The 22606-nt window shown below is 34.2% G+C and overlaps 2 protein-coding genes across 4 annotated transcripts; both read right to left on the reverse strand.

Annotated features, from left to right (window-relative positions):
- Positions 1-3109: 3109 nt before the first annotated feature.
- LOC126708641 (glycine-rich protein A3-like) lies at positions 3110-5345 on the reverse strand. Its single transcript, XM_050408473.1, has 3 exons — positions 5181-5345; positions 4161-4502; positions 3110-3461 (listed from the first exon to the last, which is right to left on the reverse strand). The coding sequence occupies exons 2-3, from the start codon at positions 4471-4473 to the stop codon at positions 3220-3222; spliced, it is 555 nt and encodes a 184-aa protein (XP_050264430.1). The 5' UTR covers positions 4474-4502; positions 5181-5345; the 3' UTR covers positions 3110-3219.
- Positions 5346-11173: 5828 nt separating this feature from the next.
- LOC126710382 (ethylene receptor) lies at positions 11174-22388 on the reverse strand. Of its 3 annotated transcripts, none has more exons than XM_050410806.1 (9): positions 22267-22388; positions 22005-22166; positions 21626-21704; positions 18304-19251; positions 15160-15528; positions 14778-15044; positions 14562-14689; positions 14179-14376; positions 11174-11792 (listed from the first exon to the last, which is right to left on the reverse strand). In XM_050410806.1, the coding sequence occupies exons 4-9, from the start codon at positions 19207-19209 to the stop codon at positions 11435-11437; spliced, it is 2226 nt and encodes a 741-aa protein (XP_050266763.1). In that variant the 5' UTR covers positions 19210-19251; positions 21626-21704; positions 22005-22166; positions 22267-22388; the 3' UTR covers positions 11174-11434. The 3 variants fall into 3 exon arrangements, with proteins under 3 accessions (XP_050266763.1, XP_050266764.1, XP_050266762.1); XM_050410807.1 differs by having other exon boundaries at positions 22005-22163; positions 22267-22377; XM_050410805.1 differs by lacking the exons at positions 21626-21704; positions 22267-22388 and having other exon boundaries at positions 22005-22227.
- Positions 22389-22606: the final 218 nt, after the last annotated feature.

A 22606-nucleotide genomic window follows, 5' to 3' on the forward strand; every position in this document is an offset into this window, starting at 1 on the left:
GCTCTATTTCTTTTTATGCAAAATGCCTTTTGTTTTGTTGAAAGAAATTTTAAGGGAATTGTTTGTTTTATAATTTAGTTGTCTCCCTAAAACTGTTGTGAGAACATTTTTTGAAATTTGGCTTGAACAAAAATTCACAAATTTTCTTATAATTTTATATAAAAAATATTTAATAACAACTTTAATTCACCATTTTAAAATATTATGGTAACTTTCAGTAAACAACCATGAGGTTTGGGCTAATGTCAACTAGGTCTAAGACTTTTCAAAAGTGACCAACTTTGTCCCTCCACACAATTTGGTCCTTAAACACCGTTAGTTTCATTATTTATTCTCAGTCTCTCTTATGTCTCTTCTCTCTCAAACTCTCTCTTCTCTACTAAATGTTCATGCTAAGATCTTTGAGTTCTATTTGTTGTGATTACACTGATATGAACATGTATTTTAAGCACACATCACACTACATGGCAGCACCATGTCATAAAACACAAACACACACACACACAGCCATATGAAATCCAAATCCCCCAAAAATCCTAGACTACAAAGCATACACACAAATTCATAATCATACATAGATCAACAAGATCACCATATTAGACCTATTTTGAGACAAATCTCAAATCATAAAATACCAATAGAGCTGTAAATGACCATACCCAAACCCCACCTTTCAAACCTAAATAAAAAATCACCAAATCCTTATCACCATAAGAAAACTCAATCCCTAAATCAACCAAGACACAAACCAACAAAGAATCAAACCAAAAGATAAATAAATATATAAAAAAGACAAAAAATAGAACAGAAAAAGAAGAGAGAATGACGCTAATGCGATTCCTAGCTTATGGTGGTGGTGGAGTTCGTGGGTCTTGGCCAAATGCTCCCTTAACGTTTGGCACACAAACCTAAACACAAAAGAAAATTCAAACCCAAATAGAAACACAAATGCAAACTTTCTCTTCCATGGCTATGAAGCACCAAAAACTAACGCTAGTAGCACTCAATCAAAGTTGTCAACAAGCAACAATAGCATCAGTGGTGAAGCGAAGCTTGAAAATCCCTAGCCAACTGTCTCCATGGCTACTAATTTGAAAAGAGAGTGCAAGATGGTAGTGGCAAAACATGAGTTTCGGCCATGGCTAATGCTTGAGAGAGGGAGTCTTCAGCTACCATGGGTGAGAGAGAGCATGAGAGAGAGGGAGAATCAGAAAGGTTTGAGAGAGAGAGAAGAGAATGGTTTGAAAGAATCATAGAGGTATGAGAGAGAAGAAAGGTTGAGAATAAGTAACGGTGACTTACGATTTTAAGGACTAAATTGTGTTGGGGGACCAAATTGTTCACTTTGAAAAGTTTTGGACTTGATTAACATTAGCCTAAATCTCAGAGTAGTTTACTGAAATTTACCCAAAATATTAATATAATGCAACTAAAACCAACCTTAAAAATAATTTATATGAAAATTAGATTTATATGCACAATCACTTTATCAAAATAAGAGTGCAACAACTAAAAAAAAGTAATAAAAGTTATAAGCTAAATAATAATATCCATTACCACTAACCCATTAGTTTTTTATAGGAGCCAATCCACCAATTTATCTAATTACATATTCACATAAGTAATTAGAAATACTGAAATGTCAGACACTTGAAAGTTGCTTTTGTGTGATTTTTAAAAGTTTAGTAACGATTCCCCCAAAGTTTTGAGGTATATCATGGTCACTTGGAATATTTTTGTCATTTTGTTAGTTTTATGGTTTATTCAATCATATTTGAGGTTTTGAAGGTATTGTGGAGATTGTTATTTTGTAGGTTCGGAGTATTTTTTGATGGTTTCAATTTAATTCTCATTTATTCCCCCTAGGAACCAATGGGTTCTTGACATTATGTAGCTATGAACCAAAGTAACATAATTTCTTAGGGTACATGGGAAACGAAACATTATTTCATTTATTTATGGTTTTAAAAAAAAAAAAAATTAAGAATAAATGGCGAACTTCAAGTGTAAAACCTCTGATTTATGAGGAACATATTAACATCAAACCTTCATTTTTGTAGAAACAATATGCTCACTTGAGATCCCAAGGGCACGATTTCTCACAATGGGGATTGATGAGACCTTGATCGGAATGGTGGCCATACCGCCATAGTCTTGTAAAGGTACCAAAGTTGCCCAAATAAAATAGCCTTGGGTCAGACCAAGGTTGGGCCTATGGGCCCACACGAGGGCCCATCCACTGTAGGCCTACAAGGATTTTCCCTCAACATGCTTTTGTCCTTCATTCTGTTTCCTCAATCCCCAAATCCAGGAAACAAGTAACCAGAACAGTTTTTCTTCAAGTTTGGAGAAAAATTCCCCCAACTCATAACATAACAACTTAAAAGATTATTTACTCGTCGTAATTTTTGTCTCATGACCTACTTAATAGTCACGTGACTTATTTAAATGATTTAATAAAGCGTATGTTAATACACATTCATGGTTTTATAAATTGCATTCATGGTTTTATAAATCGCAATGTAGGTTAATGAAGGTTGAAAGAATCACGATTTGAAAAAATCCCCCCTCCCCCATACAGCCCCCACAATTAAAGGCTCCAAATCAGTTATCGGTTCATTATTTTCATGCTCAAATGGAAAAGGCAGGAAGTGAGAACTGAACAATTCTGAAATCTAATAAGATGGCGCAGACAAAGGTTGACAAAGGCTCATGTTCATAATAATGTATCACTTCATTATTTTATTATTTCTTAAAAGAAAAAATAAATGAATCTCAGATCATGTTCAAATGGAAAAGGCTGGAAGTGAGAACAGAACAACCCTAACAAAGAATTTTTCTAATAAGATGGCGTAGACAAAGTTTGAAGGTGTCAAAAGCACTGGAAATGAAGAAATCAATTAGTGTACAATAAAATATGAACAGTATATCTGTAACAGCTACACAAATTCACCAATGGAAGGTTAAAGAAGCATGGCAGAAGAAGAGAAAACCAAAGTTATACAGCTCAACAGGCCTAGATGATCTGTATGTGACATATGTCATAAGTAACATGTATCCAGAGAATGTCAAAAGCCAAAACAATGCTTGCCTTGCCCACCCTAACAGATATCATAAACTGATGTTTATTTATAGTTTAGAAAACCAGGATCAGCAATTATCCATGATATACATATAGAGTCAACATGACTAAAATCAAAATCACCGAGACAAACAATATCACTTCCACTTCTTGAACTTGCCATGCTTGCCGTGCTTGAACTTGCCATGCTTTCCATGCTTGAACTTGCCATGACCCATACCACCATGTGAAAAGCCGCCAAGTGAGCCATAGCCCTGTGTGCCATAGCCATGTGAGCCATGTGAGCCATGTGAGCCATGAGAGATTTGATGAGCACCATAAGCAGCAGCAGCAGCCGCAGCACCCCCAGCTAGCAATCCTCCCATGCCGCCGCCATGTCCTGAAGAAAAAGAAGAATTCAACAACCTTTATTTTTTATTTTTTGATAAGCAGGAATAGAAGAATACAACAACTTCCAGAAAAATCAATAACAAAGAGTCAGAAAAGCTTTCCACTTAAGCAAGGCAGCAAAAAAGTAATTTGATAAAACAAAACAAAGCTAAGCTCCAATATCAGGAGCCTAAACAGCGCCTAACTCCTCTCTAATTCCTTGCATTCGTTTGATTTATGCTCGAGCCAGATGATGAAAACTGTCATGTCGGATTCCATCAGGGGATGGGCATATAAAAAATTCATCTATCCCAATAAAAACAGAAAATTCATAGCCATAATCATCATGTGGGAGAGATGGCTGAGTTATTAAAAGTGCAGCATTGAAACTAATATGTAGGCTTTTGTTTAACAAGGGTTCCAATCCCTATCTTTCAGAACCTTTCAACCAATTCACCAATATTTTATGGGAATCATGAGGAGACGAAATAAACAACATTAGGATCATATATAAACAGTCAAAACAAGGAGGTAAAATGTTGCAAATAGCTACCCCAAAGGGTGTCAATACAATACCACATGCGCCACCACTCAAACCCCCCCAATAGTTGAGATTAGTTAAGTCTAGCTTGTTTAGTCTAAGCCACTAGAATTTGATTGAAATTATATATGAGAAAAATCGGGGTTGGGTGTCATAAGTAATATATACCTGACTGATGTGGAGCAGATGGGCCAGGATAGCCAGATGGAGGGTAGCCTTGCTGTGGGTAGCCTTGCTGTGGGTAGCCTTGTTGAGGGTATCCCTGTGGTGGGTATCCTTGTGGTGGGTATCCTTGTGGTGGGTATCCTTGTGGCGGATAACCATGTTGTTGTGGATAACCATGTTGTTGTGGAGGATATGCTCCAGGGTACTGACCTCCTGGAGGATATCCATGGCCTCCATGACCACTCTGTGCGGCATGAGCCAGTTGTGAGAATAACCCTTTGTCAGATTCATCATGCTTATCTTTTCCACCCCCCATGATTTTTTTTTCCTTCTTCTAGCAAATGTCTGAAAAAAAAAATGAAATTAGAGATTAATAATGAACTTATTGCAACAAAAAAAGAAAAAGAAAAAGAGACATACACAGACACATATCAAACAAAAATGCAAACTATGATCCTTCTAGACTATAGCATCCACTCCATCATCACACCAACATACCAATTCGTTGAACCAATTGGAACCTCAACCCACAATATATTATTACATGTTTTATTGTTTATGCTAGTCTGACATTTATCTTAAGATAACAACTAAATATGACAAGATAATTCGATTAAATGAGAAGAAGACATTGATCTAAAAAGTTGAGCATCTCAGAGGATCAAAGAAAATTATAACAAAAACTGAGTATCAAGAATGAGAAATCAAATTGAGCAGCAAAATACCCAGATCTGAATTAATTAATTCACAATCGTATAAACAAAATTTGGGTGATATTGGTATATAGATATAGTTGACCATATATTAATTTGATGAATCCTGTTATACCCATGTCGTGAAATCCATTTAATTTTGAGTTTGCTTTCATTTCATGAAATTAAGGAAAAAGGCGACAATTTTCAATCCCAAATAAGCGCTTAAGAAAATGACAAAAGCAAGATACTTTGATGTTCTTCAATTTCATAGATAAAACACGCACAAACAGAGACAGAGACACAGAAATAAACAAAAAGAGGTTCTCACCGAAAGTTGTTCGATCCGATCACAAAAGAGACAGAGAGAGAGAGAGAGATTTGTAATTGTCAAAGAAGATAATAAGAAGAATGTTTATTTATAAGAAATCGTGAAACATAGACTAGTTGATAAGATCGAACGCGTAATAAACGCGTAAGAGGCATGCAATTGCGCGCCTCAGGGGCCAAAGGACACGTGGGTTGCTCTGCATTCGCTCATTAAGTAACGTTTCATATTCCCATTCCCATACTACGCGTTTTGAATCAATACTCAACAAAAAAAAAAAAAAAAAAAAAACAAACACCCGTGTGGTCATGAACTTCTCTCACGCTTTTAACCGACTTAAATTTTTAGAGTACCGTTGTTTATAATATTTTTACAATAAATTATTAGTGAAAAGTTGTTATTAGTTCTAATTTAAATTTATCATCGATTTTTTTTGGCTACTAATAACAACGGCTACTTATAATTTATTGTGAAAATATTATAGATATAACATATTTCTAAATTTTACTACAAAAAATATATCTAAAGTCATCTAACATAAAATATAGCTAAAATTATCCAAAATGAAGAATTTCAAGGGCACTGGCGGAGCTCGGGGCCCCTGGCCCCTCAATTTTGAAAATTTCTCTTAATCTGTATATATTCATAAAGTTAGTTATTGCTTTTTTTTCTTGTCAAAAATACCCTTAAATTAATTAACCAACAACTTAAAAATGGGATTAAAATAGTAAATAGACAAAAGAAAGTTAGTTATTATTTTTTTTACTGTAAAAAATACCCTTACCTAAAACTTAAAAATGGGGTTAAAATAGTAAATTGACAAAAAGAATAAATTTCTACTTCTACGTTGAAATGCCTTCATGCTTCTAATAAACTTATACTTTTACGTTAATTTAAAGAGAAATGCTATGTCTACAACATTTCTACAACATTTTTACAACAAATCCTAAGTGGCAAGTTGTTACTGGTTGTTTTTGTTGGGGCAAAAAAGTAATCTTAGTGTTAGTTTTAAATTTGAACCAATAACAACTAACCACCCATGATTTGTTGTAAAAATGTTGTAAAAATGTTGTAGACGTAGCATCTCTCTAATTTAAATTCCTACTTCTACTCACTAACTCCCTACAAAATAGGATCACTCTTTTGTTAGTTTTAAAACTCGTTTAATCTAAAAAACTCACACCACGTATTTTATTTTATTTTATTTTATTTTTTTATGATTGGAAGAAGTAGAAATCCTAAATTATAACGCGCGTGCTCAGAGGTTAGTAATAAATACTAAAATAGAAAGAATTTAATCACTGTGGACCCTCCTAACATTTTTGACAAAAAATACATATAACAATTCCAATCCTCCCTTTCAGAAAAAAAAAAAATATATATATATATATATGTATATATATTTCGAATCCTAAAAACCCAACCCATTCTCTGGACCATAAACAATTTTGCTAAAAAAAAAAAAAAAAAAATTCCTTGTTAGTCAGAATTCCTAGTCCTAATTAAATTAGGATTCCAAAATCCAAATAAATACACAAATCGCAACATTAAACTTCACAAAACACAACCCAAACTTTTCAACCCCAAAGATCCAAACTTCATAAGTCACAATCGTATATTACCAAAATAAAATCTGAATATATCAACAACAAAAAATTGCTCTTACGCTGGCCGCCTTGATCTATCTCTGGTGTGGACTTATGGTATGAGTTTTAACACTCTCTCTTAGAGTTGGGAAAATTTGCCATTTAGCATTATTTTTGGAACAATTTAGTTAGTTGTTAAGTTTGCAAAACTATTTTGCAAATTAGCATCTCGAGGCTCTGAAACTCGAGTTCAGTGAAGGAACTCATCTCTAAGCCTCGATTTCCAAGTTGTGGCAATTTGATGAGGAACAAAAAATTCACGTGGAACCCAAGTCTTTCCTACCAAAGAAGACCCAAACAAAACCATTTGTAACCTCTCAAATCTTATTCAATTTCATCTCTCTTCCTTAGCTTTTTCCTTCAAATCATTCACATCTTTATGAGTGTGTGTGTGTGTGGGGTTCAGATTATGTGTGGTGACGGAGATCGTGAACTATATTGTAGATCAACGATCGGGATGTGCTTGACCGAGACTAGGTTTATGTGTGCTGTGGGTCTTCTTCTGGGTTCTTTTTCTTCATCATATTCTAGTTTCTTCTTCTTCTGCATTTGTTGCCGTACGCTCTATGGAACTTGAGACTTAGAGGCTCGAGTTCCACGTGGATTATTTATCCACATCAGCTTGGAACTCATCTTAGGCTTGATTTTTTTCACTAAACTTGAGCTTCTGAGGTTCGAGATACTAGTTTGCTAAAACAAATAACGAAATAATTGATAAAATCATGTTAAATGGCAAATTTCCGAAGGTTCTCTGTCTCTGTCTATCTAATATATATGTTCTGCAACTACATATTTTTAAAACAAGCTCAGTCATTGAACTTCCTTTAGATAGAAGAAAAGTAAAGGATTTTTTTTTTTTTTTTTTTTTTGTGGTAAGTTAAAACCATCTGTCCGTGTCCTAATGTTCATCTGTTACTGTACTCTTTAGACTAGAGTGCCTACAATGGGCTCATTTTTGTGGTTTCCAACCAAGCATTATTTGAGTGAAAAAGAAAAAAAGAAAAAAAGAAAACTAAAGTAACTACAAGCCTATGACTAGAATAGAGTACTATAGCCGTAGGTCCTTAGCATGGCTAAGTAGTTTAGATCCGTTTGGATACCGTTTATTTTGCTGAAAACTGAAAAACAATGTAGTAAAATAATTTTTAAATGTGTGAATAGTGCCGTGGGACCCATTTTTGATAAAAAAAAATTGTTGAAAAAGAGGTTTGTGGATTCCGTGAATAGTGCATGGGGCCCACTGGTGTGCACTGTCCACTGCTTATTTTGTTGGTGTGAACAGTGTATTGACAGACAAAGTCAAAAAGAAATGCTTCTCCCAAAAAAAAAAAAAAAAAAAAGCCTAAACATAAAACACTGAAACCTTTTCAACTATCCAAACGCTCATTTAGTACTTAAATTAAATTTACTATAATTTGATAATAGTAATTTGATAATTGTTTGTTCAATTGATATTAGTGGCTTAGATAATTAAATTAAATTATCATTATAAACTTGTTTATTCTATCAATTTGAGGTATTGAGTTTATAAAATTTAATTTTCATATTTTGCAATAATTTATGGGGAAAAGATTTACAATTGATGCAAAAATGACCTTTCATGTTGTGTGCACTAATTTAGTTCAAAATCAATTATAAGTGATTTAAGTGTCACGAAAGAGTGTAAAACGCAAAGTATTTAAGTTGAATTAATTTGTGAAATTAAGATTTTTTTAGTCATTTTTTTATACATAAGAACTTTATTGTGTTTACCTTGGCTCACTGGAAAAATTTTATAGTTCCGTCACTAATTAAAGGTATTGCATTACAAATTTTATTTCATAAAACTTACAAACTAACGTGGTAATGATTGTGATTATCTCATTAATTTATATTTGAATTTTTTTGTCGTGATTGATTACACTTTACTTTATAAGTATAATATAGTAAAAATTGTACTAACTGTGTCAATACTTATCTAAAATTGGTTTGCACCAAGGTACTTCAATACAAAGTATTGAGATACTATTAATTAGAATCAACAAATAATTTTATAAGTAACTGAACCCTTGCTGGGGGTACATCCTCCACCTTCGATCCCCTGTGCTCCCGTTTCTTCTAATCTCTTTTCTCTACACGTTTTGTTTTCAAAACCGTAATCAGTTGGCTTTATAAGGTAGGGAAAATATCTAGGCATATTTGATGCACTGTAATGCTAATTACAAAGAGAAATGATACGTCTACAACATTTTTACAATAAATTCTAAGTGGCAAGTTGTTATTGTTGGGACAAAAAAGTAATCTTAGCGTTAGTTTGAAATTTGAACTAATAACAACTAACCACCTGTGATTTGTTGTAAAAATGTTGTAGAATATAGGACATATTTTCTATTACTTCCTAAAGAATATGTAACCGAATAACAAAATAGCAATGCTACTAATGTTTCAAATGAGTGCAATATCTTACACCCATGATATATGCAGGGGCAGAGTCAAAAATTCGTATTTGAGAGGGCCAAGGTAAAACTATTGTATTGATTCTAAGCAAAATGAAAAGTGGGTTTTGTTAATGGCCGAGTACCAAAGAAAATCAATGGATTTGCAAAGGAGAGGGATTGAAAGCATCAGAAAATGCTAAGTGTAAATAAGTTAAAAAAAAAAAAAGGTAAAAAGAAGAAGGAGAAGAAGAAGAACGAAAAGGATAGAGATGGGCATTAAAATAAAAAATAAAAAGAAGATGAGAAAGATGAGATGCGAAAGTTACAGGAGTGCACTATTAAAGAGAGAAAAAAGAGAAAAAGAAGATGAAATAGAGAAAGAGACGTAATGTTAGAGAAGAGAAAAAATTGTACTTAGGGTCCGTTTGGATACAGCTGAAAACTGAAAACTGAAACTGAAAACTGAAAAACACTGTAGCGAAATAATTTTTAAATGTGTGAATAGTATCGTGGGACCCATTTTTAATGAAAAAGTTGCTGAAAAGTGAAATTTGTGGGTCCGTGAACAGTACACGATGTGCTGTGATTGGTCCAAAAAAATTTGAAAAGTCAAAGTTTGCGGCTACTGTTCATTGAACAGTGCATGAACAGTAGCCGCAACACCCAAAACGCTCCAAAACGCGTGAAAAAAAAAAAAAAAAAAAAAAAAACGTAAACGCAGACGCAGAAGTTTTCATCCCAATCCAAACGCAACCTTAGTATCTAGAAAAGGAAAGAATATTTTTAACCAAAAAAAGAAAAATGATGATGTACCACACACTTTTTTATGATTAAAGAATATTTGTTCCTACAATTGTCGTATATGACAGATTGTGATTAGTTATTTGTCACACCCACTTCTGAGATTCAAATGTTGTAAGTGTGATGTTATATACATCTGAAACACTAGATATTATCTCTGTAGGTGGATCGAGTCTATACAATATATATGCGATGCTCCATATGGCTAAGACATAACATACTTTTTGCTTTTAGGAGAAATGAACAGCTTGCACCTACATGACTTTCATCTATTTCTCTCCTTTTCCTTAATTACTTATTAAAAGATTATTTTATTTATGACCCAAAAAAAAAAAAAATTTATGTTCAATTATATTCAGATATAATTTCATTTTAATCCTAAAAAATTAATTATGCTAAGTGAATACTTGATTTTATTAAACATATCGACTCACGTGGCTAATTGTTATTGCTCAATTTTAAGGGGGAAAAAAGAAGAAGAGAGAGTCTAGTGACAATTTCTTTACATTTTTTTTTTAAAAAAATTTTGTCAAGGATCTTGTAACTCATTTTGTTGAAACCTCCAGTTGTCCCCTCACTCAACTATCAAATTATCAAAAAATTTCTTTTACAACTTTTTTTAAGTTGTAAATATAAAATTGATGATACTAGCTAGTGTGCTAATAATCAAATACTACAAGGCGAATCCCAAAAAAAAAAAAAAACCTAAAATCCAGCAAATTGAAATCGTTCACCACATTTCACAGCTACCAAATTAAACAAAAAAAGGAATCTACTGTTCACCTCTGCTGAATTGATCTGATGAGACTAGATTTTTTTTGTAGTTTTTATGAACCGTACTAAAAAATTTTAGCTAAAAATGGCATTTGAAGAGAATGCTAGTAACAAAATGAAAAGTGATGATAGATGTTATACAAAGTGTGTGTTGACAAGATTTATAAAAACTAGGTATTTGAGAACTTTTCATAAAAATTTCCATATAAGGAAGTAATCTCCCAGCCTTTATCGGACTATTCCACTCCCAATTAATAGGACACCTCAGAATTCCCATGGACTGATAGCATAGAGAATGGAACATTGGATGTTTCTATATTAAAACTCAAAATAAAATTTCAAATTAATAGAAGAGCAATTCATTGTAAAAGTTACCAAATGACAATTTCCTTTTTGATTCGAATAAGAACCAACTCGTTTACAAAAAAAAATGGCAGCAAGCCGTCATCATTCTTTCTTGCCAACGTTTTTTAGCAAATTGCACAGAAAGAATACATAAAACCGTTTATACAATGTCAAGTTATTTGCATCATTGCTTCATTTTTAATGTAAGTTTCCAATACACGTGGTATATACACAAGACTGAAACCACTCAAATGGTGCTGCATATTTCTGCTGCTTATAGGGCCTCGTATAGAACTCGGTGCTCCAAAAGTTCTGATAAAATGCTCCTCATTTTATCAACTGAAATGGGTTTCTGTATTACTCCATTTATACCAACCCTCATACAGTTCTCCTTGGTAACCTTGTCTGTGTTTCCAGTAAGTGCTACTATAAGTGGCTTTTCATGACGTCTTGCGAATTTTTCACGTATAGTGACAGCAAGCTCAAAACCATCTATACCAGGCATGCACACATCCAAGAACACCACCTGGTGTTCATGAGAAACAACATGCAAGCACTCCTCGCTTGAGCTTACAGTTGACACATCACATCCCAAGTGCTCAAGTAGCCCCTTTGTCACCATCCTGCTAACCCTGTATAACACAAATAAAATTCAACATTCAGTAATGTGATTGAAATTGCTAACAGTAGTTCCATTGAACTTGAAATGAAATATTGAAATGATAGTAATTATCACTAAATATAAACACATTTTAAACTAGAAGTGCCACACCATCCCATTGTTTGTAATTTCAATATACAATTTAGACTTCTTACAGTCTAAGTCCAATGTAGACAAGTTGTCTAGTTCAGACTTTGTCAAGATTACTTAAATTAAAATCCCAGTTTTCAAGAACTTCAACCAACACAACACAATAAAGCCGTAGACTAAAGCAAATTGTAGCTGTTTTTAAGCATTTCAAGTGCCAGGGCTTTAAGTCCAAATTTTTATGCACGATCAGTGGTGTAATTAAGTAAATAAAGACTTACATACACAACAAGAGAGAGAGAGAGAGAGAGAGAGCTGATATTAATGGAAATTTGGAAAGTGGTAAATGGTAACTATATTTTCCTTAACCTAATTAGCAAGCCTTGCCCTAAAAAGAATGCCATCCTTATTAAAGCCTTCTCCCTTGTCAATGTTTGAGATGCCAGGTTTTGCCAATTGTTGTTGTTTATATTATGACTTCTATCAGTTTGCCTGGTGGCAACTTGGAATTTATGTTCTTTAGATGACCTGCCTTACCTGCCAGATGTCCAGCTGCAAAAGGAAGAGGTTAGGCTAACTTCATTGGAGACATTTTGTTAACTCAAAGTCTGAGCTAACTTGGATTTCATGTTCTTTAGATGCCCGCCTTGCCTTGGTTGGAGACATTTTGCAAGCTCAAGGCCTGAGCTAGAGGTCAAATATGACACATCCCAAGTGATTCAGGATTAGTTAGAGCCCAGTTACCAGAACATCTGATCTCAAGTGTGATTCTGTTTATAGTGTGTTCAAAGTCAAACAGAAACATAGATGAACTAACAGAAATGCCATGGGAAATGTTTTGGAGACAAAAAGACATCATTTCAGTATCTCCAAGAAATTTCACAAATTTTGGCAAATATTAAACCAATGCATTTTGCTTAATTCTCAAAATCAGATTAAATCCCAGCCTCTCATTTCCCAAGCTGTTTCTACTCATCAAAAAAAAAAAAAAGAGCCATTTTTATTAACTGTTTCAAGGATTGTAACCATAGATTAAACGTTGTTGTATTCCAGCCTGTCTATACCTCACTAAGTGAGTAAATAATTTATAAACCCCTAATAAGATAGTGGTACATGTTAGAAATTTTTTTTTTTTAAAAATTTCGTATAAGACTCCTATACCTTCAATATAAGAACTATGGTTAAATGATTAAATTCACCATTTTCTAATAGCTTAAGTTTTGGGGAGAACTGGCAATTTAACATGGTATCATGGCAGGAGATTCTGATTCTACCTTCTATTTAAAATGTTAAAAATCCCACTTGTTGGGCCCCATTTATTAAGGGGGAGTTTAGACTCATACGAGAGAAGGGGGAGGGGGGGGGGGGGGTTAAAACTATTGTTAAATGATTAAATTTACCATTTTCTAATAACTTGAAGCTTTTGGGAGAAATGGTAATTGAACACTCAACAACCAAGTATAAGAATTTATTATTTAATAATAAACGTCATATTCGCATGCATGATTATTATGGGTATAATTATTGATAAAGTGAGATATATGATGTTGACATAGATTTTGTGAGGGCATCAATTTAGAAAAATCATACCGGTGGTTAATGAACCAAAGGCAAGGAACCCAATAGTCTCTAAAAGGAGATAGTATATAGCAAAAATTTCTATGGGGGTTGGACTTAAATGAAACTTGGCTGGTGACATTTTTCAAACTACATATATACACATGTATTAAGAGTTTTTAGAAATTGTTTTGAAGTAGAGGCTCATGTGGAATATTGAATGGTGGAAGGAAAAATATGAGAAATTGTAGGTGCAGGCCTCACTTGTAATTTTCAAATCTTCAAGGGTCAATTGAATGATTTGATTACGGAAAAGAGTTTACAAGTTTATGTCAATAGCCTTTTAAAGGAAATGATTAATTTTTATAGCTAAAGATTAATATCACTAAGGATCCCACATTCAATCTCTCTATAAGGTTTTTACCTAAAGTCTTATAAATAAGACAAACCACAACCTAGTTGGCCACCAAAACTATTTTGGGGAACTGCACCTATCCACAAAACACTAAAGAAAAAGAGAAAGAGTAACATAAATACATTGGGAGACAACGCACTTCGATTGCTAAGAGAGGTATGCATTATGTCCTTATCAAAATCCAGGATTACGTGGTCTAATGATCTTAGAACCAATTAAATGACATTTTGTTTGGTATTATTTCGCAACCATAGATACAATTCCAGGACTAAGTACAAAAGATGGCAAAGTTACTGACCCGTTATCATCCATGACAAGAACTTTCAGCCCTGAAAAATTTGTCTGACCATGATTTGCTGGTACTTTAGGTGTGAAGGGAAGCTTAGATTCATTTGATCGCTCTGGAATTCCAAGTTTTACAATGAAAGTGGCAGTACATCCCTTGGCAAGGCCGTCACTTTCAAGCCAGATATGTCCCTCCATAAGATTTACAAACCTGATCACATCATAGGAAAGGAAAAAGAATTACAGCTGCATCTTTATATGAAAATAGTCTTTTCAAATCTAGTCCACAAAAACTGCAATACAAAAAAAACAGGCAGAGACACCTGCATATACTGAATGTATAGCCTAACAAAACCAAACCAAAGCTAAACATCTAACAACAAAAGATTTAAGTACCTCTTACAAATTGCAAGGCCAAGTCCGCTGCCACCAGAATTTCTAGTTGCTGATGATTGACTTTGAGAGAACTTCGTAAACAGCTTAGGAATCTCCTGGGGATTGATTCCTGATCCTGAATCTTTCACCTACAATAGAAGAGAAAAGGTAAATCTACAAAGCTAACTTTTAAAAAGCATCCTGAGATTGAAGGATTTCGATTGCATATTGACAAACCTGTACGCGCAAATAAAAGTGGTTATCACTTGGCATAGGAAAAAAGTCAGGTGCTCGAGAATCTCTTAAAGATTCTGATTTTGCAACAAAAGCAATGATTGAGATGCTGCCCTCTTTAGAGAACTTCACAGCATTACCAACAACATTTAGCATAGTTTGCATTAGGCGCTTTTCATCACCTACAGCATACACTGGCAAATCTTGTGCTAAATTTAACGTGACGGACAACTTCTTGACAGATGCTACAGGCTTGATCAGGTTAAGGACCTAAGAAGAGGAAAATTAATGTTACTACAACAAGCATCTAAAGAAATCCATGTACATCCTAATGCTACAAAGCAATCTAAAAGAGCTAATATTCGGCAGGAAGGGATAGCCCTACCTCTTTGAATACAAAATGAAGATTAAAAGTTCCAATGTCCAGTTGAAGACTGCCATCTTCAAGCCTTGAAAGATCTAATACATCATTAATGAGAGTAGCCAAAAGATTACTACTCTTTAATATTGTTTCAACCATCAGGCGTTGCTCAGGTGTCAGCTCAGTTTCCTGCAATAAGGAAGAAAGTGCAATAATTGCATGCATGGGAGTTCTCATCTCGTGGTTCATAACTGCCAAGAAATCATTGCGAGCTCGAATTGCAGTTTCAGCTTCTCTCCTGGCCAGATCTAGAGCAACATTCTGCTCCATAAGAAGATCCCTTGCCCTCATTGACTCTTCTAAGATTGCCGCATGAGAGAGAGCAACTGCCACCTGGACCAACAGAAAGTTTCTATAAATTAACACTTTCTAACAGTATTATATTATATAAAAGTAAAAAATCATTCTGTGAGCCACCCGTATTACAGATATGAACATGAATTAGTAGCAAGCCAACACATGGCTAAAGGACACCTTATTCATCAAGTAAGATTTTTTTATATTTATTTCCCACCCCCCCTCTACTTTACTGCCTTTTTTTTTCTTATGCAAGCATCCTACGATGATTTGCTAATCCCCATACTACTTTAGCAAACAGTAAAGCACTGACAAGTACACACACACACACATACACATTTGGGTCAATTGTAGGTATAAAAATCCAAAACAAACACAACCTCCTGGATTTGATAGTTGAACTTATGTGGAGTATTTTAAGATTCTTACCATAAAACAATTTGCATGTGTTTCTCCCCATAGGATACGCAAGCCTTCTTTTAGTTGCAAATAATTATCCAATATCTATAGAATATCTCTTTCTTAATATATTTTCTAACTATATTATTGGTATCTTAGAAATGCATAGTATTCAAGAATCAGGATTCATGTTCATAACTACCATACCACAAGTCATGTAGGAGTTGCTTGATAGTTAATATAATTTCAATGTGTGCCAGATCCCATTATAACCTAGGAAGCACGGACACTTCATTTGGGGTGCTGTACCCGTGTTGGACACTTGACATGCTTGGGAAACTTCTGCATGCATGTCCCAGTCATGTCCTTAAATAAAAAAATGTCCTTTTTAAAAATAAAAATAAAAATGTAGGACATGGTCGGGACATGAGAACAAGAGGAATTGAATACCCTTTCACATGAGAGCATTCATGCTTTGAATAGTAATAGTGCATTTGAAAATTAATAAATATACTTATAAAAAAAAAATGAAAAAATATATTTATTCTTGGTTTGTATTCTAATTTCTAAACACCCTTTAGTAGTCATGGATTTGCTTTATTATCCATTATTACTCTTAATTTGATATACATTTAACATTATATGATAAATAAATGCTTAATAATATATAGAAAATATAAGTGAAAATATAATTAATTTAAGAGACGTGTCCTGCCGTACCTTTGTCCCATTTTTTCAAAATTTGATGTGTCGCTGTGTCGTACCCGTGCTGTGTCGTACCCGTGTTCATGCTTCTTAGATTATAACTCATAAATATACAGTTTAGTGGATTTACAGAATTTAGAACAATTACGCTACAATTTGTAGGAACAGGAACTTGAGGAAATCAGCTTCTCTAAGATAATAGTCAGTTATGTGTACAACTATATGCAATCATCTACTATTGTGTTTTCTCTTATACACATTCTCTGTACTAGGGCACGGGCTTTTGGTGTTTAATACAATATATATATGTGTGTGTGTGGGGGGGTTCTAGTTGCACCTATTGTAATTCTAAGCCATGTTACAATGCTAAGTAACTTTTTATTGGGTTTATATTTTGAAAATACCAAGTTTCATGCCAATTGGATGCCAATTACTTTTCGATCTAGAAACCCATATTTTATACACAATTTTAAATGCAAAAAGTTGAAATTTAAACATTTGATCAATGATATAGTTATAGATCTCAGATCATCTTGAAGTTTTGCAAGCATGTAAAGTAGAAGAAAATCTAATCCAAGAGTGGATTCATCAAAATTCTCATCCAATAAAAAGATATTGAGTGGTGTAACATAGTTTAGAGTTACACCAGGTGTAATTTGAACTCAACCCTATGTGTGTGTATATAAAATCTATAATCTATAATCTATATATATATATATATATATATAGGTTATTTTACTGAGCATGTGTTATAGAAGGGCAGGGGTTTGGTTATCAAAGTTAGATAATCTTAAGTGCGCATGATGGTTTTGAAACTCATTGTAGGGTCATTATGAATATTACAAAGAGCAACATAAAAAACACTTTGCAACCTAATCAAGCCTCCTTCTGCAAGTCTCATTCATTAAACTTCACACATGCCCTATATGACATTGAGCAACTATAGATTGTAGCTATTTGCTACAAATATATATCTGCTTCCACCCTTTCAAAAGCAATTCTTAGTTCCATTCACACATCTAGCATCAAGGGTCATTCAGGATGTCTAGGACTCAGCTTCTTTACCATTATATGAAAACATCACATAAGACATTTATAGCTGATATGTTTTCCTATCTGAAAATGTATAGCGCATGCATACATCAGACAACAATCATTGTATAAGATCTCAAATATGGAGTATGTCAAAATAACCAGGGTAATCAATGAGTAGAGGATTCAGGCTTTGGACGTCAATTAGTAAGTATAGGGGCTTGATAGTTTGAGAAATGTATGCTATCTAAATTAAAGTTATGCTTGGCATAGATAAACCACTAGACTGCTAGACAGTATCTAGTTAGCATCAAATCATTCAAATTTTTCTACAAGTTTGAAGATGAATAGGCCAGGTGTTAAAATTTTCCGAATTCTGTGATGGAAAGAGATGGCAAGAGATAAGGGGGAATTGTTGATGGTTTATGCCTAGAAGAGAAAAATTCAATGTAACAACAATGTCTTTCACATACCTATCCAAAAAAAAAAAAATCAATGTCTTTCACACATCTTATGATTTTTCTAATCAAATGTGGTTCTTAGAAAATACCCTAGTGGAAAAATAAATATAAATGAAAACGGAAAAGGAAGGAAATGTAGTTTAGCATTTTTACTTTATTCAATAAAAAGAAGTAAAGTGCAATGTCAGAAAAATAAGCAAGTATAAATTCAGACCTGATCCGCAACTACTTCAACCAACTCTAACTCATGGACATGCCATTGCCTTGCACTATCTGAGGGCAACATCAAGACCATCAGAGCATAACGTTTTGCTGGGAGCTCAGGCCAGTCATTGATTTGGAAGTTAGAGAGATGTAGCAGAGGGACACGAACAGCAACAACCTCCCCAGGCATGTATTTTCCTGCAAGAGGTCTTATTCTTGCCACTGGACAATTTGGGGATATTTTTACTGCACGGTTACTACTGAAAACTTGATTGATCACAGGAAGATGACTGGGCACTGTATATCCAACTGGATTCTGCTGACGGAGAGTGTAAGAGAGTTGAAGCTCCAATCCAGTACGTGTTGGCATCCACAGGGCACACTCTTCCAATGCCAAAGTTCTACCCAGTTCAACAAGAGTGGTTTTCAGTATAGTATGCCTATCCAGGGTGCTTCTGATCTCATGGGTCAACATCCTCACATGACGACCTGTTTCTTCTTGTGTACGAATCAAGCCCATTTCTCTATCAAGCTCTGCAGCCTTGTTTTTCAAGAACAGTTCTCTGGTTTTAACACTCAATAAATCAGGAATAATATGCACAAGCATGAGGGCAGTTGCACATGAAACCACAGCAGTCAAAACTTTTGCAGTGGTCATTACTATCGCCACAGTTCTCGAATGCATGGTAAAAGTCCATAAATTAATGAGGTGTGTTGCCCCACACAACACTATGAAAGCACCAAACTGAACAAGGACCCATCTATATGGAAACACTGCCGATTTCTTGACAAAGTAGATCAGTTCTAGAGGGATAGAGAAATAAGCAATTGCAATGAAGAAATCTGAAATATATTGGTACTTCATCAACAATTCATCAGCCGGCCATTGCGGCTCAATGCAATTACATGACTCCATAGTGATTGAACCACCTCAGCAGATACTTCCTCTTTCACGTGCCTACAACAGATAGTAAAGAAACTTATAATACAAAGCAGAAGACACAGTACAAATATATTCGTAAAAAAATGTTTTCCCAAAAAACTTATACAAGGAAAATTGTTTTCGAGATTCTTTTAGGGGTGGGAGGGGGAGGGGGGACTTTCTGGTATAAGAAGGTACTTGAGCATTGAAACTTTAGATAGAATTGCAAGGAATTTGTATTGTTTTGTCTGCCTTATGACAATGAAGAGTTTCCAGAGAGTTGATGTAAATCCTTAACCGTCTATTTACAGTGTAAAAGGGTATACATTTTGCACCCAAATCAAATACAAAGCAAAGGGAGGGAAAAGAGAGAGAAGCAATGGACCACCCAACGTCATTATGCTGAATATATGTCATTTTTTTCAGCAAACAGAATTTAAGGGAAAAACTTATCCAAGAAAAAGAGGAAAATAATTTTTGGAATAAGAAGCTGAAAACATAGGTGATAGGATATGATCAAGATGCAGGAACGATCTGAACAGATTTGAGATGTGCCACAAGGGAGAAGGTCTTCAGATAATTAACGCCATAACTACAACCGCACAGAACTATCAGGAAGGTACTTAACAGTGTAAACCTAACGACAACCAACTGTTTTTTTCCTAGGGGAAGATATATTGGCGGGACTTTATGAAACAATGTGCCTATGTTCAACTTGCCTCTACAACCTACAAAGGAGGATTAGGTTGGGAGCCCAAGTTACCAAAGGAGAAGGTGGAGAAAGTAAAGATATTGGAAGAGTAAGAGAAGGGAAGGGAGACTCCCCCTTATGATTGGAGAAGACATCAAGAGGCAAACTCTGATCTGGTGAAGAAAAGAATGGGGTTGACTCAAAAAGTTAACATCAACATTTACGAAGTATCTATGAGACTCACAACTATAACAATGATAACAATTCTGAGTACTAAGTACCAAAGGAAAACACACGAGCCTAAGGAGATAATTTATCTTGATCAAAATCAAAGACATAAACAAAGGCAACAGAAGCAAACACATGAGGAGTAAGCAGGGTAAAAAATAGGACCATTAGGATACGACAACCACACGTAGTAGTCCCAAAATTTTGAGGTTGACCATGAATCCTTAACAAACTAGTTAGTGTCAGCCACATGTATACTTTTTTGCTATGCTATTCTATCTGAAATCATACTCTATATTATTTCCTCAATTAACAATTAGGATATAAAAGAAAAAATTGAGACTTATGATTCCAGAAGGCATATGATTAATTAGATGGTACTGTATATTGAATAACAAGGTGCGAGCAACATCCAACAAATGAGTGACGATGCTTGCGCTCAGAAACACTATTTTGTTGAGAGGTGTGAGCACAATTACTTTGATGAATAATACGATGATCAGTACAAAAGGAATTCATAATAGACTTTGTTTATTCTAATGCTTTATTAGAGCAAAGAATCTTAAGGGCCCATGAGTCTTCCTTTATGTTTTGGAGTCCTTTCAATTTTGTTTAATTTCCTACTTGTTGTAAAAGTCTTTTAAATACTTTTCCTTTGTTATTTTTTAGTCTAGTCTTTCTAGGAGTAGGATTAGCGATAGCCTATATAAGATTCTTTATGTTATCAATAAAAATATATAGAGAGATTGAATTTAATAAAATTGGAGCAGTTTATTTTAAACTTTGAGGGTGTGATTGCCTTCTCATTCCTGATTGTGATTTCTTAGGAAACCTAGGGTTTATTCTTCTTTGTTTCTCTGTTCAACTCTTCCGTAAACAACCATCAAATTCCCTCCATGTCCATTCAAAATCTAATATTTTATTTACTTAAGCCCTTAAACATCAAATCCTATACATAAACCCTTCAAGATCTTACCAAGAATACTAATTTAGAGTTGAATTTCTAAAAAACCTACATCAAATCAACTTTCTCCAAGATTCAACAAAAAAAATTATTGGACCATCCAGACCTCGCTACTAAATTAAGCCAAATCTTCATAACTATTTCCCCAATCATCTACTCCGCCTACACAAAACTCTAGAAACATAAAAATTCATAAAACCATGTATGATATATTATCAGTAATTACACCCGAAACTAATAGGTCGTGAACTCACAACCTCACCCTCTACCTTACTTCTAAAGGGAAGATGTGCCATTTAACTAGAGCTATTAGCACATAAACAGATATATAGGGAAAAAAAAGGCAAAATGCAAAAGGCAATCAGTGTAGATCATTCATATATCTTTGCCTAACAAAAAATTTTGAAAAGCCAAGAAATAGAGTACATCCTAACAGTCAAATTACGGAAATAGGAAATGGGAATTGAAGAATCTGATTTTTGGTTGCTGGGATTTTCATAAGATAAGTAAAAGAAAAGGAAAAGCACCTGATTTTTGTGGTTGTTGTTGTTGTTGGAAGCAGCTTTGGGTTTCTTTTCAGTACAATCAGTTTTCACTAGAGCTAGCCTACAAATGAAAATAAAATAAAAAACTAGAATAGCTAATATCATCAACTAAACTACTCTTCTTTTATAACTAATCAAACAAATCACCATATCCATTTTGTGACAGTGAAAATCACCCAAAAAAACAAACGAACATAACAACACCAATTATTAATTTAACCCCATAAGGAAAAAAAAAAATCTGACCCAGTTAAAGTTATAAACTGAATTCCATATTTGAACCATCAATTTAAGGAAACAACAACAACTGGGTCACAATCTGATAAAGTAATTAAATAAGAAAAAAAGAAAAAATTCTTACCAAGAGTGTGGGTGACGTGGCACGTGTAGTTGTGAAGAAGCTACTATGTGAGGGTGGAGTTGTTTTTGGCCATGAAAAACTCATCAGATCTAAAGAAAGGGTGGTCTCATGATGGCATTGCATTGGTGGTGGTTCAGCTTAGCTTATCTCCTGCTACTGCTGCTGAAGCCAGAAGAAGAAAAAACATGATCATGATCATGATCAAAGCCAAAGGAGAGGAAAAAGTGAAAAGTGCAATTACAAAACTACCCATATCCTTTACCATTTTCTATATCAGTATGAGTGACAGCTTAGCTTGCACGCTCAGTGGTCATTTCACTTTCCCTTCTTACATACAGCTAGATTCGTGGGTTTCTAACTCAAAAAAAAAAAAGATTCGTGGGTTTCAATTTCATCCCTAATATAAATATACGGAAGGGAATTTACAACTAGATTCGTGGGTTAAAACTAAAACTAAAAATATGGTTTAAAAAAAAAAAAAATCGAAATAAAGCCCAAGATCCTCTTCAGCCTCTTTAAACTAACTTTTCAATAAAATTATAGCTTGAGTGACTTATGTGAATGCTTTTTTCTGGGTCCGGCCCACATTCCAATTTTTTGGG

This window comes from Quercus robur, chromosome 12, assembly GCF_932294415.1.
Source record: "Quercus robur chromosome 12, dhQueRobu3.1, whole genome shotgun sequence".
Taxonomy (NCBI): Eukaryota; Viridiplantae; Streptophyta; class Magnoliopsida; order Fagales; family Fagaceae; genus Quercus; species Quercus robur.